The following is a 15,330-nucleotide window of genomic DNA, read 5'->3' as shown; positions in this document are numbered from 1 at the left end:
ACCAAAAGCTATAACCAAGCATTATTGAATCTCATTCTCTTGCAAGTGCTTCTATCAGTGGTCTTGATTGTTTCCCACTCATTTTTTGGGGGGGTTTGGGGAACATGTCAAAATCCTATGCCCAGAGAAGTTCAGATATAGATAGCGGAAATGCTCAGTTGACAACCCAGGTAGGGTTAGGGTTATCATTCACACACTACAGTACACTGAGAGACTTTAAAATTTAACACATTTTGGTTCTAGTATTCATTTCACATCTTTTGAAGACCTTGCATATTGTATGGATAAAGTGATATATCTTCCAATATTGTTGATTTGCACAGTAGAATCTGTGCATACTATCTTGGTCAATTTGCCTGTTTCTGGTGCTACAGATTGAAAGCTTCTTGGTTTACTGGCAGAATGAATGGGATTTCTGCCTTGAATAGTTGTGCAGCCTTTTGTACTGTATCTGTTAGATATTGGCCCGCTGTAACTGAAGCACTATAAACGAATGGCTTCTGGGTCATGACTTTGGCTCCTTTCGTGTGTGTGTGTATTGTTGTAGTGCTTATCGACTTTCACATGCAGCTGCCTGTTCTTCGGCCATTGTGTAGAGCACTGAGAATGATGTTGAGTTACTGTAATAACTGAAAGACAACACAAAAACAAGACATATCTTAATGACACACTGTGAGCTTTCGTGCTCTGAATGGCTGGACAATGTCAAGCCAGTTTCAAAGAAAGGATTAATTTTGTTCTTCTTATTCATTTATTTACAAGAAATGCCTGGGCATTGCAAAACTGAGTCAACAGGGTTCTATGGTCAATATTTTGTTTTTATTTGGTCATATTGGTAAAACATGCAGTATGTTGTAAATGTAAAGGTAGAAAAACCTGAATTACAGTATTGTTTTTGCTGGCCTGTAATGATGAAGTACAAATATAATAAAGAGATGATAATAATTATCTCGTGATGACATTCTGTTTGTTCCACTATGTTCTGCTTATTACTCTAAATTGTATAAATTTCCGTTTTGTTCTCACTGCCAATCAGTGTTGTCACACTGCCAATACAGTACTCTAGTCCAGTTGGTTTGACATTTCATGGGCGATAATATTTTACTGAACCAAACATTTCTTTCCACTTATATGGTACAATAATACTTTATTGTCTGACTTCTCAGAAATTTGTTTTGCATCCAAGCAGCAATGTTTTACACAGAGACTTACAAAAAACAATGTACAAACAGTAAAAATAAATATTACATTAAAATAATTATAGCATTACCACAGGAATCTCCACAGTTTACCAGAACCTGTGAGTCTACTCCCTTCACAATCACCCTAATCCCATATAATTGCACAATACCTTCATATAATTTTTCCACGTAACCACTAATAGAACTAATTGATTTAAAAGGTCATTTATAAGGCTTCAACTGGTATTCATGGAGAATGTGTGAGGGACCAGAGGAAATACTGTAGTAACAGCCAGTCTCGCACATACTCTTAATGTAAGCAGTACAATCCAGTTAGTGATGAGTACCTATTAGCTCCAGTCCCCTCTCTAACACACCTCCTTTCTAAGTCACTAAAATATTCAAACTCTCTAAACAACAAAAATGAAACCAAAATAAAAAATTCAGACACAATTTTATTTCTTTTCTTTGAAATTAAAAGTATTTATGTTACATCAAGCTTTTTTCTTAAAAATATACATTTTCCTTTACCTTAAAAGGCTTTGGATGTATATACAGTACATGTACACTGCTGTGCTAAAGTCTTAGACATCTAGGACACAACCAGGAGTTTGAAAACACTCTATGTATGTTATAAACACAAAAATGTACTCAAAGTCTTCACTAGTGTTGTCTACTATTATAACAATTTAGGCAGCTTAGTTTGGGTGAAAAATGAAGCATGACATTGTGCAATCCTTAATTCACATTGAACAGAATTTTCACTAACGTGATCACAAAGTATATGTTAGTACTTTGAAGTGTTGTAGTAGCTAATCCATCACATTTAACAATCACATCTAATTGATTTAGTGTCAAGTGTTCATTATCATTAGCATCATTTGCTCCTCTCCATGCATCTGGAAAGCTAAAAGGCTATTTTTTGTATTACAGAATCCAGATGTACCAGGACTAACTGCTAATTTAAAACAAATGACGAAAATATAGTACTAGATCACAGTGTCATTGTATTTCTGCATAAAGAAAGAAAAACATTTAGGGAAAAGAGAAGAACAATGCAAGACTTTAGCACAGCAATCTACTGCAAATTTTGAGAGATCACAATTAGGCGTGACAGACTCAAAGCTAGTGGAACGTACCGCCCCCATACTGTAGATAGTGATCAATCTTAAACCAGGTGTTAGCAAAATATACAGTACGTACTGCATTTGCTACCAAATTCAAGTGAATAAATTGTTAGGTTTTGTTTCCAAGTAATTTTGAAATGAATGTTCCTACAGTGAAAGCTTTTTAAGAGGTGTTTTATGAGAAATTATAATCATCAGGGCTGATCTTCTCCAATTCGGACCATTATGTAACTGAAAAGATGAAGACAGAAATTGCTCTTAAGCACTGTTTCCATGCTGTTCTTGCTCTCTGGACTGAAGCTGACCTACACACACTTCATGATAACCCCTTCCAAAAATGGAGTTGGTTTGACATGTTTTTATCTTGGTTACAATATTAAATGAAATGATCAGAAGCACGGTAATGGTGTGAGTGTGTAATTTCAATAGTTACATCGTTTGACTATTCCACTACCTAGTAATACTATGTATTGATTGCCTATTTTACAAAACAATATGTATTGTCTGCACTCTGTTCATTGGTATTTATTTCTTTAAATAGCTGATACTGTATGTGCAGCAATCTCCCCTCTTTGTGACAAATATTCTTCTTGGTTTTAGCTTTTAGTTATAACCTATTGACCCTAAAACTGCTGTTCACTTGGTATATGTCCTGCCTTGTTTAGATGGCGATGTAGTGAAATAATTACGGAGAAACCTTCTATGATCTGATTCTTAAAATGCTTTCTGTTCATTCTGTATATAAACCTAAATCCGGTCAGCAGGAATCTGAATCACTAATGCACACTTGTGGTAAAGTCTGCTTAGTACTATCTGAGTGCTGATTCCATTCAAAAGACACTTTGTCCTGACAATCCATGTTAAATATAATAGAGTGGTCTACATCACTGCAGTCTGGGGTCAGGAGAGTTGACCCAGTGCAAAACTAAGAAAAACAATTGAACAATCTCACTCATGTAATTGTGCTTCAAAAAAAGCTATTACTCATTGCAGTCAATTTACCATGTGTAATGCATATTCTATGTAATAAAAACCCAAGGTTATGTAGTGATACACATCTCCATGAAAAGAACATGACACTTTTTGTGCTGCAGTTCACTGTCAATTTGTCTTGACCGACTGACCCGAACTGCTGACTTGGCCTTAAAGACTTGCGCTGTGCAGTGATCAGTGTGTGCGACAAGGAGTTTAAAAACTCACACACGAGTAAAAGCTCTGTGCACAACAGTATTGAAGTACCTACGAATGTATTTGTACAGTAGCTTACTTCAGACTAAAGCAGAATAATTAGGAAGTCCCGAATCTCCTTTCTGACCTTAATGGATGGCATGCCACATTTTCACTCACGCTGAGATTCAACGATAGCACTGTCACAGTAGTGAGTCAGGGAAAGACTTCTGCATGTGGAGCGAGATTTGAATTTTTATCACTCTAAATTCCAAGTTCATCTGGCATTTAGCGCAACTACATGAGTCACTAATGAGATACACATACTGTTGGCTATTGAGGACAGAGGAAAAGGGCGCCGAGATTTTTTTTTCTCTGTTTCGCCATGGCTGGAGCTTGTCTTGTCACACGACATGTTAACGTTGCCTCCGGGGTGGGCAGAAGAATACAGAAGTGCCGTACATTCATTCATCAGCAACAGGACTTGAGGTGAAATGCCAAGCGCACTTTGTGTGATTCCTGCAGCAGCACCTGACGCTGTGCCCTGCAGCTCGGCTTCACTGCTCCGGCTTCCCTTCATGTTTCCTATAGGCCTCGTTAAGTAATTGTATTTCCTCTCGGTAACCTGATTTATCCTGCTGCTGCTGCTTCTTGCTGTTCTGCCTGTGTGCCTCCACCGTGTCAGGGATCGTTATGTTGATGTCGCTGTCAGGGTTGCTGGTGGGGATGAAGAGAGAGTAAGAGGCGGTTTCGCCCAGGTCGCAGGAGACGAACCGGTTCTCCCTCCTGGAGTAGCGGAGGGAAGGGGAGCGGGCGTGGGCGGACGACTGGCTGATGTTGCTGACGATGGACACCGTGTCCATGGCCTCCTCGTTGTCGCAGATCTCCAGCACCTCCAGGTGGATTTTCACGTTGGTGTCCGCGATGCTGCTGGGCGAGGCGTCAGTGTTGGGCTCGTGCCCCACGCTCTTGGAGCGGTAGACCTCGATCTTCTTGGCGCTCGGGGAGATTTTAAGGCCGTCGCTACTCACCTCGTACGTGGAGAGCGACAGCGTCTTTCCCGTGGGCGCGTGCAGGGACACTGTGCCCTGAAACGCACACAGAGGGATGGCGAGCCCCCCACTGGACCTCTGAAAGAAAGAGAAAATAAAGTCCTAATTAGGTCAATCAGAATCCGGTATACAATAGGCAAAGCCTTAAGAAAGCCTAATCTCATAATCCCAGGTTGCAACTTAATGTGTGGTACTTGTAGGCTATTATTGAACTACAGCACTGCTATGGGTGCTGCATAGCAATAACCATCGTAATAAATTGCATTCATATAGTGCCTTTCATTGCAGAGGATCACAAAATAGTCCACATGAAGGATGGGACCCATTTCATCCACCACAGCAGCAGTGCAGCTCCCGCCCTCAGTGGAATTCTGCAGCCATTATACACCCCCACTGCTGGAGACATGAGAAACTGCTCCATTCCCTTGAATGCAATGGGTGGAACAAGGGAAAGTTTTTTTGGGGGGGCCCAATAGTGCAAGGCTAGAGTGGAATTCAGACAGTGTTCTAGGTTTAAGACCACTGCTCGTATGTGCCTTGTCATGCAGTCTTTGACAATCAAGTACCCATAACCTCAGTTTCTGATCTTATTTGAAAGATAGCATCTTTCACAGCACAGTGTCCCTTTTTAACATGTTGGACACATAGGTCTGGCAATTATGGTCCAGAAGGAAGAGTCCCACATCTGAAAGATGATGATATCATGCTAAGGTGGTAACAGCATCAATGTATGTAGAATAGATTATTTTTTTCATCTTAATGGTTGACTTATTTACGGAGTTCCGTCGTGTGTCAACAATGTGTCCTGCATCTGAACAAAGCATCTCATCCAAAAAGTGCATAACATGACATAACTTTCTGTTTATCAAGCTGAGTTGAAAACACCATATTTTTTTTAGTTAAAATAATTACGAGTACTTATCATCAGCTGGGAAAATTACAGAGATGGGTAAGAAATAGGTCATTTTAACCTCTTTCGTATCAAATCATTATACACCTGTGGCTTTATCTTGAAGAATGACACAGGAGAGAGAAGGAAAACAATCTTCTGATTTTAAGGACTAAATGACCAATACACAGGTGAACAGCTATTGTACAGCAGATCCTTGAACAAACATATGAAGGTGCAATGGGGATATAGAGAAGTCCTTTTCATTTGCCACATTAACCTACAGCATACAGTAGGTTAAATAACTTTAGTAACATTTTCATAAAGTATACTTATAGAATGTACCTCATAAATTAATCAGAAGTAAAAGGAGCACTTACTCTACGCAAAACATGCATTCACTCAGACATATTCTTCAAACAACCATGGCAATATTATTACACTGGGAAATGTGTCAAGGTCTGCTGTCTGTGCTTAAAGCTCTTTAAAGTACAAAAGCATTTCGTATTCCCAGGCAGACACTTCCATAAAGAGTATTACTGCTTAATTAACAGAGACACCACAGGAAGCTGAACATCAATTACTAGTTACATTTCACAACAGAAACTTCTGTGTTCAAGCCTCAGGTACAGATTCATCTATTGAATGATTATGAAATAATAATACATGCACATTAGACTCCCTGGGCATTTAATGTTATTTGAAGAGTGGCTGCTTTTATTCTGTTACTTATGGAATCTTTTCTTTTCTGGGAATTGAAAAATAGTTTTTCTATGGTTATCCTGCCTTTTAATTTGGGAATCAATTTATGCTACCAAAACGTACAAAAAGCAAATAAGGTCAGCCTTTGTTCAGCCTTTCTTCCAGTCCCAACAAATATGTATGTAGTCTTTATCCTCTTTACTGACAATTCAAGCATCTTTACTGCTTTGAGCCGACATCTTTTCTGTCTGATGTGAGGATCATCAGTATGCAAGCCTGGTATTGCAGTGATCCCTCAATAATGCAATGAATTAAGTATTATTTGGGTCACTAGTTGTTTGTGTGTAGTAGAAGCAGCAATAATAATACTAGCAGCAGCAGTGGTAATAGCCTATAAAATAAAAATGATATTTTAATATTATTACTGTCATTTCTGTGACACGTCATCACAAGCTGAAAAAATAGCAAAGCAGTCTGACTGTTTTGCTCATGGGACTGTTGTCATTCTGGCCATCCTGTTGGTTGTACTGTATTACATGAGACAATTAGAACAGTAAAACTACTGTTAGAGCACAGCAGATGGACGCTACTAAAGCCATTCTGGCACTAGACCCTTCGCCAATGTGAGACATATTTCAAGGTAATGCTGAAGAAGCAAGCCTCCACATTTCACAAAATTTATTATGCATTAAAATGTCTCAATCTTAAAAAAAAAAGAAATGCACATTTGGTGGAATGATTAACAATCAAGACTCAAAACTGTGAGACAGATTGCAATTGCACGTTCGGCCAAGCGTACGCGCGGTGTGTTTAAATGAGGTTACAACCTGAATGGATTATTTTTCTGACTCAGAACTGATATTACCAGCAAATCCAGATCTTTAAAAGAAGTAAACATCCTCTTACGAAAACTGTCTACTGTTAGGTATGACCATAACTGTCAACTCGCTAATTAGTGAAAAAATTGGAGCCTTATGTTTATGGGCATAAACTTAATTGTAAACGCACTCTAGACAAACAAACAAATTATATCATAAACAAGCAGTTTAAGATGTTAGGAGAATCATTACTGGAATTTTCATTATCACTTCAGTATGCAGTTTTAGTTTGTATTTTATCCCATGTATGACATACTGTAGATGAACAAAGTCATGTTTTCGTTATGGGGCTGATGTGATGATCTGGCTGTTTTCGAGGAGTTATTATTTCCATGCCAGGTGGCATTTGTTAGACGGTCTGGAATGAGATTATTTCCAAATGAATAAAATCTGCAGCACCTGACTTGTAAGCCCAATTGTTGTTTGGGTAAGATCTTATCAGTTTTAGCCTCTGGTTGACTGATGTTGACACCTGCAACCACTGAAGTTCGTGTTCTGCTGCTGGGATGGTGCAAGGCTAAGTGTACGCAGGTACAATCTTTTCAATGTTAGATCTTAGAGAGACTAGAAGTGCCAGGTGAAATCAAAGGCCAGATCTACTACAAGAGCACTTTAAAGCTTTGAAGTTGCCTTTAATATGTTAAAAATAAGCTGATATTTATTTAACATGAGAAAAACACTAACTATAATTGTAGTCTTTCACAGAGAGCACTGGGTGATCCCAGTACTCAATACCCTGGAGGGCATTGCCAAACGCAGCTCGCTGGATGTCTTCAGATTCAACAGTGAAACATGAAGCCAAGTACAGAAGAGAGAATTCTGGGGGAGAACTGTACATTTCGGACTGAAACAAGCAGGCATTTTTACAGAAAGGGGTGTGGGAGTCTGGAACAAGGTAGCCAGATAGGTTGGCACTCTGGCTGCTTTCACTGTGTGGCTGGGTGAGATTCTTAAACCAGTTAAATACTAGAAATCTAATGAGCTAGATGGGCCAAATGACCTCTTTGGCTCATTTCTTCCTTCAGCTCAGACAGCAGCTGTAGGAATTGTGGAGGACAAAGATTCTCAAAAGATTTGTGTTCGATCTTTTCTTCTTTCAGAAGGCCAAGACTGGGCACAAACACTCTTCCAGTAGTTTCAGCCAAGAAGGAATCATTTTATAATGATCTTGTCAGACTACAACTCGATTTCTGTTTTGAAAAAAAAAACGGCTTTGTTTGGCAATAAAAGTTAACCTTTACGTGCAAACAGGAAGCTAAAAAAATCGTGTTCGATTGAGGAGACTTTATGCTCCCATGTTGCCAACAAGCCTCGGGATTCTTTGCTTTCCCGTTTGGCAGATTATGTTTTAAAACATGGGTCAGGAACAAGCAATCCAAAAGAGGTCCAGAATGAGCTACTCAAGGGAGATTTTTTTTTTAAACTGCCGTATTACGTTTGCAATAACAAAGCATACGGAGTTTGATAATACGGGGTTAGAATCACATCAGGCATTTTAGATGTTCGGAATGCTTAGTAGCGTTGCTTTGCTTTTGCATTGGCGAACGTGTTGCCAAGATCATGGGAAATGCGTTACGCGCTTTCTTCTTTTAAAGACTAATTCTAGAAAGTCTGAGTGTCTGTGGTGCTTCGAGTATTGGCGTGGTTGTTGCTCCCGATATCTGTGTTTAGGGGCTGCGGAATATGTCCACGTGGCGACCCACACACCTGTCAATAGGCTGCCACAGTGGTTCACAGTCATCTTTCACATTTGTAACCCCGGTTTCACAGTATAGATTCCTGTTTGCGTCTAGACGGAAACTACTTCGGGAAGTCTGGAGGCAGCAGGGGAACTGTTACCTGACGCTGGGTCCTTTCCGATTTGCTGCGGCACCACTCCCAGTCAGAGAGTTCAATTTTGCGGCATTCCTCGTGGGACAGCCTTCTTTCCGGCCCCTCGAAGACCGAGGAACTGTCCGCATTGTTCTCCTCCTGGGCTGATGCTCGCTCAGAACCGGTATCAAATCCGCTGCACGTCAGGCCCCCCGGCTTGGTCCCGCTCTTGGCAGCTCGCTGGCTGAAATCAGCAATCAGGGAGCTGTCCTCTACAGCTGTGGTACTGAACTCAAATTTGGCGCCGCTATAGGGCTGGCCGCAGTCTGCCTGGGTCGTTTTCCTGTTGTTTGTGCCACAGTTCAAGAGGTTGCAATAGACGTTTTTTTCAGCAGACGAATTATTTGCCTGGGTTATCTTGTAAATCCCATATCCTTGCTGAAAGGACAAGTTGAACTCAAAGCCTCTCTTTTTTGCTGGAAAGAGAGACAAGTGGTAATGTATCAGACTGCACTGCTTCAGACATGCATGCTAATTTTTTCATGGCGCATACACGAAAAATATATATAACCTGTCAGTTTCTTACGAGTGTTTGCCAACTTTTATTTTTAATTTGACGAAAAATCTAAAGCAGAAGAAATAACTTTCTCTATGATTCTCAGAAGGTGAGATTGAACTATTTTGTAGCTTCCATTACAGCTTAAATGTCCCACTATCATTTTGTAATAGCTAGCACAGTGACACTGTTCCGGAGAAAAATAAACTACTGGGGGCAGTAAGTTAAATAAACAAAGAGAAAAGATGCATGCAAAGAAGAAGAACCATATTTCATTCGCATTACTAAGCCCAAATAGCTGCTGGATTTTTCAAAAACAAAATTTGATATTTACAAGCGAGTTGACTCAGACCTTCCTGTCAAGAGACTTTTTATTTTAAAAAAGGGCATACTAATAAATAATTTCCGACATGCTTACCCAGCGCAGGGTCTGACGCCACGGTGTCACCGTTTCTCCGGCAGTTGATGAAACAGCCACACGGGAGATGAATCCAGCGTTCAGACAGAACAAACACAGGAGTGACTCCAGCTGACAGTAAGGTCAGGATGAAGCTCAGAGTCTCAAAGGACGAGGTCGTAAAATGAGTGATGTGACTCACAAAGATCTGTATCTGGAACCAGAATAACACAAAAAACGCGATTATAGCCCCTAATGGGTGATGAGTATGTCAAGACAGACAATGGAATTGAATTCAAAGGCACTTTAAAAAAGTAGAGTAGGGTGTCTTCTATGTGGTGACCTCTGAAATGAACAGAATCAATCTCCTTTCAGCTGACATGTATCTATTCTTTCCTTTTCGGATTTCTTTCTCTAATAACCTTTACAAAATACAATGCTAAATCTCGGACAAGATTTCGTATTCGCAACGTGATTATAATCCCGGGTAATAAGTATACTCAGAATAACTGGGGTTGTAAGGATTTGCACTGTCACATGTTTTCTGTTCATTGTAACATTGCCTGGAGATTTGAAACAAGTTTCTTTTGTATCTTCAGGAAGCTCAATGTTAAACTCATTTAAAGCACATTTAAATGTGTGTTCACATAGCTTCATAACAATCCGAAAATATGTTTATTTGGAGATTTAATTCTTAGAATAATTGAAATTACCCTGGATCATTTAAAACATGACATTACTTGGACCTTTTAAAGCCTGTCCAATTTGCATTTCCCATTAAGACAATTACACAAGGAAATATGAAAGCAAATTTCAATTGGGAATTTTTGATTTACCCTTGACCGTTCCGTGATCATGAGGCAACACTGAAGTACACACGGTCATAAAAATAGTAACTCGTTCGGTTTGAAACAAGTACAAGTGGACAAAACGCTCAGGGTGCAGCCGAAAGGAATAATCTTCACTACTTCCCACAATATCAGGCCACCTGATCAGTGTCCCCCGATTAAAGGATCTGGTGTTCCAGGTGGGACATTGGTGTTGTACCTTTGAGAAATGCATTTCATTCGCATTTCGCATTGCTCCGGTAACTGTCCTATTGTGTACATAATGTAGGTAGCAAAGGAGTCTGCACGTTGTTTGAATCGGTTCTCACATGCCTTACAGTATGAGCTCAAATAAAGGATCGCAAATGTAAACTGTGCTACATATATTGTATGTGGGGACTTACCATCATCGGCATCCATAAGACAATTCTAACCATCGCCAGGATCAAAGAAAACCTCTTTTGTGCAAAAAACACAGGTGAGTTTCTATCGCTTTGGTACTCAGGAACTACAGGACTGGAGGAACCGTAAGTCTCCACTTTGCTGTTTAAATGTGGCACTGAGCTGACATTCCTCTGACTGGAAGTACCGAAACTTTCTTCCGGAGAAAAAGACGGATTGTCACACACTGGCGCTGACCCGTCGGCAGCCGGCCCCCGGGCGAGTTCAAAATAGCTGGGGTAAAAGGTTTTCTGTTGCTCGTCTGAACACAACAGTTGATAGCTCAGAGGCACGGAAAAGGCGGCTAGAGAGCAGAAACACAAGGCATACAAAGTGAAAAGGAGAAGGGTGTAAGAACTGGAGCTATCTGCGAAGCATCCTAAAGGCGTGGGAGAAAAAGAGCCCCATCCGCTTAGAGGTAAAAGACTTACAATCAGACTGACTATCCATATAGCGCCTATAGCCCACACTATCCTCAGGGGACGTTTCGCGGACTGGAAAACCCCAAAACGTTTGGTGATGTAAAAAGTGTAGACTGCAATGAGGGATGCTTTCATGTTGCTTGAAATCCCCTGAAAAATATACAGAAGTCCAGCTAAAGTGCAGCGTGCGTCTTCGCTGGTCCCCCACTGCACCACCAAGAATAAAGACACCGGTATCACGCTGATGAGATCGTCTATGGACATAGACGCCACTATGAGCGACAGTGAGGTCTTACTCCGCATCTTCAGCAAAGATAGGAGCGAATAGATACTACCCACGAAAGTAATAACTGTGATAGCAAAAGTCAAACAAAACAGTAGCAGGCTCGTCTGCCTTTGGGCATCTGAAGAATCCGTTCTCTCGTAGCTTTCCGTAAAAACAATGGTTCTGTTTACAGGGAGCGAGCTGGATGTTGCAGGCATTTTCATCGAAGTTTTTGTTTTCTTGTTCCACGATACTTCACACGAGATGTAAAAAAGCCTTTGCAATTATACTCCCAGAAGTTACCTTCTCCGCCAACGCACTCCATATGCTAGGACACAACCCAAGCGAATCCAAAGCCCAGAAGCGTTTGCTGGGATCAGATTTCTTAGCTGCTTTTTTACGCAAAGGTAAAGGTTTCTTTTCCCGGATGCTGCTCTTGGCCGGCGCTGCTGGGATCAAGACGCCAGCAACAGTAAGTTAAGAGTTACTCGCCGGCTTAATATCTGTTGTCTCACTTCTGTTTTCAAACAGCGCGATGCTGTCATCTTTGTACTAGAAAAAAAAGCAGCAGGAAAACAGGGGGCAGCCACACGCTCTGCGCCGCAGATCGAGAGAGTCATGAGTGAGATCGCGATCTGCTGCTGCCCCCTGTCTCAGGCACGAAGTGTGGGCGGCGCGCCGTCCCTCCCTTGTCTTTTATAAGTAACCTCCTGTACATGCAACGCGTCCAGAGCCGAGGACAACGGACAGGAAATAAAGAGAAAGAAGATGCAGGGTAAAGAAGTATCAAATGACGTCTAAATGGGTACTCTCCGATTTAACGCGACACGGGGCATGGCATTCGTTTGCCGTCGGTCACACAGATCCAAAAGTTGATTTTAAAAACGTTTGAGAAGTAGGTTAAAAAAGGCTTGTGTACAGACCTGTTTGACGAAAACAAATGAAGCCTTTATTTGGCATGAAACTGATATAGGGACAAGGATAAATCCCTTCATCATCATTATTAATAACACCACTAGTCATTATTAACTGAGACTGCAACACGAGCAGCAGCACTTGTGTGTGTGTGTGTGTTCCTGTGTGCTTTTTTGATAAATCCATTTGCGTGTTTCCTGACTAATGACGCAGCTCCCGATTTGTGGTCACAGCTTATTATCAAAGCGCTCGGTTTCCTGGGCACAACCCGCTAATGGTTAAAATGCATGCAAGGGGAAAAGCCTGGACTGCGATCAAAAACGCACGAATAAAGTCAATAAGAAGAGGGGGGAAAACGGGAAACATGAAAATCAGTTTAATTTTTATTTTGGCCACACGATCACAGAGGCTGGCGACTGTCCCGCAGGTTTGAAATGAATCTACATCTGAAGTCTCGTGGAAAGGAGGTGGGGGGTTTGACCAATTAAGTCAATAATTCGATCACCACAGTTGTAAAAAAGTAGGTCGGTACGAATTCCCGGCGTATGGGGACTGTGTGGTTCCTTGACGATGTACCACTGACTTTGAGAAAATAGTAAAAAAAAAACGCCTTTAAAGATAAAGTAAGCTACAGTACGACGAAACTTGAATACCTGGTAATCTATGCTACCCGATGGACAAAGTGAATGAGTGAATTAGTATGTTAGAACTTGGACGTGTGTACAGTTTGCAAGCGACGCTACTTAGTATTCATATAGACAGAGTACAGCAGGCACACATGTCATAGGGAGACATACAGGAGGTTACTTGCGATATCGCTGTGTTGATACAATGTAAAGGTGCTAGTGAAGGAGAACCAGAATTCTATGAGATGGGAAATATTGTTTCTCTTTTAAGGAGGTGAACCGGGTCGGAATTACCCGAGGAATCAATTTTTAATGCTTCCAGAAAATGATAATAATAGCCTAGATGGTTGCAACGCCGTAAAAAAAAAATAGCGTCGAGCGCGTGTTATTTAAGAGCATTTAGCCGGTTCTCAGTTTGCCTGCCATGATTATGATTGCACGTTATAATCCGTGCTCCTCGCCATGAGTCATCGCCGAGTGGAGAGCCCATCCCTTCCTGCACTACACAGGGAGTCACAGGTTGCTCATGGCCAGCATGGCCGCGATTCAAAGCACTGTAGCCACTAGTTTGCGTTTACAGTATCGGAACAGCACAGAAATTCACAGTGGATCAGCACCATATCTGTTATTAAGAAGGGTGGAGGCGTGCATCTTTTTAGGTTTCGGAACAATCGCAAACGGACATAAGGTCAGGCAGGCTGCTTCAAAAAAAAAAAATCACAACAAACGCGGTGATGAAGCGGCAATCAAACAGCATAACCGTCCTTAACGGGTCAACCCGAACCGTGCCCTGCGCGTACAATATTGGGTTGCATCCGTTTGAAGTAAACTATGTATGTGTACTGTATATTAAATCATTAAAGCTGTTGAGAATGTCAGTCCACTGTTTTCATTTAGATGTCTGAGACAATATCATAGTTTTCTATAGTGATCCTTTGTTTAAAAATGCATCCTAGAAATGTGAGTTCCTGTTGGTAACCACGCACTTAAACAGAAATCAATGCAAACGTTTAATCAGAAAGCGATATTGACGTTTCTGTCGTTCTGCACTAAACCCAAGTTGGGTGAAAACAGCGGGATACCTACTGTACCTAACATGCAGCTGCAGAAGAGTGAAACCATTGTGACATTTTCAATAAACACAATATAAGAGTACCAAAACAAAACATTTTTTTATGTTCAATTTGTTTATTGGTTTTGAGGGGGAAAGGGTAATATTACATGGTACACAATAGGGTTACAGTAATGAACAAATGTGCACAAGCATCATGGCATGACAGAGACTTGGTACCTAAACAAGCTGTGTAAACCCAACAGTAATATAAACACAGGAATAAAGCAGTAGAAAAAAAGGAAACCAGAGAACAAATAATGTAGTGAAAGGGCAGAAGATTTGAATAATTCAGGAAAGTCCCACCACACTCCTGGCTGGGAAACTGGTTTTCAAAATACATTTCCCAAAGTGACTCACACTTTTAGCATAAAACCCTTAGATTACTGCCAATACTACAGTATCTCTAATGATTCTGAAATATTAAAAGTAATATTGCAGGTCAACAGATCCCAGACAGCAGATCTGCCCTTGTTGTTACATGTGGTCAAAATGTGCCAACAGCCCTGCTGTGATATCTTGGATGCTTCATCAAAGATTCATGCAATTTGCTCTAATTTCACTACTCCTTCTCCAGGCATTGTCTTTAAAAGATCTACTGTACTACAGTTTTCATAAGGACTGCATCCTAAAAAACAACCATAGTCCTGGAGGGTGTGTATTGTAATCTCATATCTCTCCACTCTATCAACCATGTTGTGTATACTGTATGTTTTGGGGCCCCTAGACACAAGATGTAAAAGTACATATTTATTGTATAGTAATAAATTATTGCAAAGGAAGGAATGCATCAAATGTGCTTGAATTTGCCACTTTTTACAGGGGTTTTGTAGGATTTGGAAAGTAGCTGCAGGACAAATCCTCAGGAAATGACCGTGTGTGAATACATGAAGTGTTAATCATGCTGCCACCTACACACATGCTTGTTGGCGTGTAAATCCCAGGGCTCAAGAGGACTTGCA

The 15,330-nt window shown here is 40.8% G+C and overlaps 1 protein-coding gene across 1 annotated transcript; it reads right to left on the bottom strand.

Moving 5' to 3' along the window:
* Positions 1–855: 855 nt before the first annotated feature.
* LOC148677297 (putative G protein-coupled receptor 149) lies at positions 856–12,580 on the bottom strand. Its single transcript, XM_088620019.1, has 4 exons — positions 10,993–12,580; positions 9,783–9,975; positions 8,836–9,284; positions 856–4,605 (listed from the first exon to the last, which is right to left on the bottom strand). Exons 1-4 carry the CDS (start codon positions 11,938–11,940, stop codon positions 4,033–4,035), a joined length of 2,163 nt encoding a protein of 720 aa, XP_088476145.1. The 5' UTR covers positions 11,941–12,580; the 3' UTR covers positions 856–4,032.
* Between the last annotated feature and the right edge of the window lie 2,750 nt (positions 12,581–15,330).

The sequence above is a fragment of the Lepisosteus platostomus genome, chromosome 2 (assembly GCF_059453375.1).
Source record: "Lepisosteus platostomus isolate fLepPlt1 chromosome 2, fLepPlt1.hap1, whole genome shotgun sequence".
Classification (NCBI taxonomy): domain Eukaryota; kingdom Metazoa; phylum Chordata; class Actinopteri; order Semionotiformes; family Lepisosteidae; genus Lepisosteus; species Lepisosteus platostomus.
This window is presented reverse-complemented; position numbering and strand designations above follow the sequence as displayed.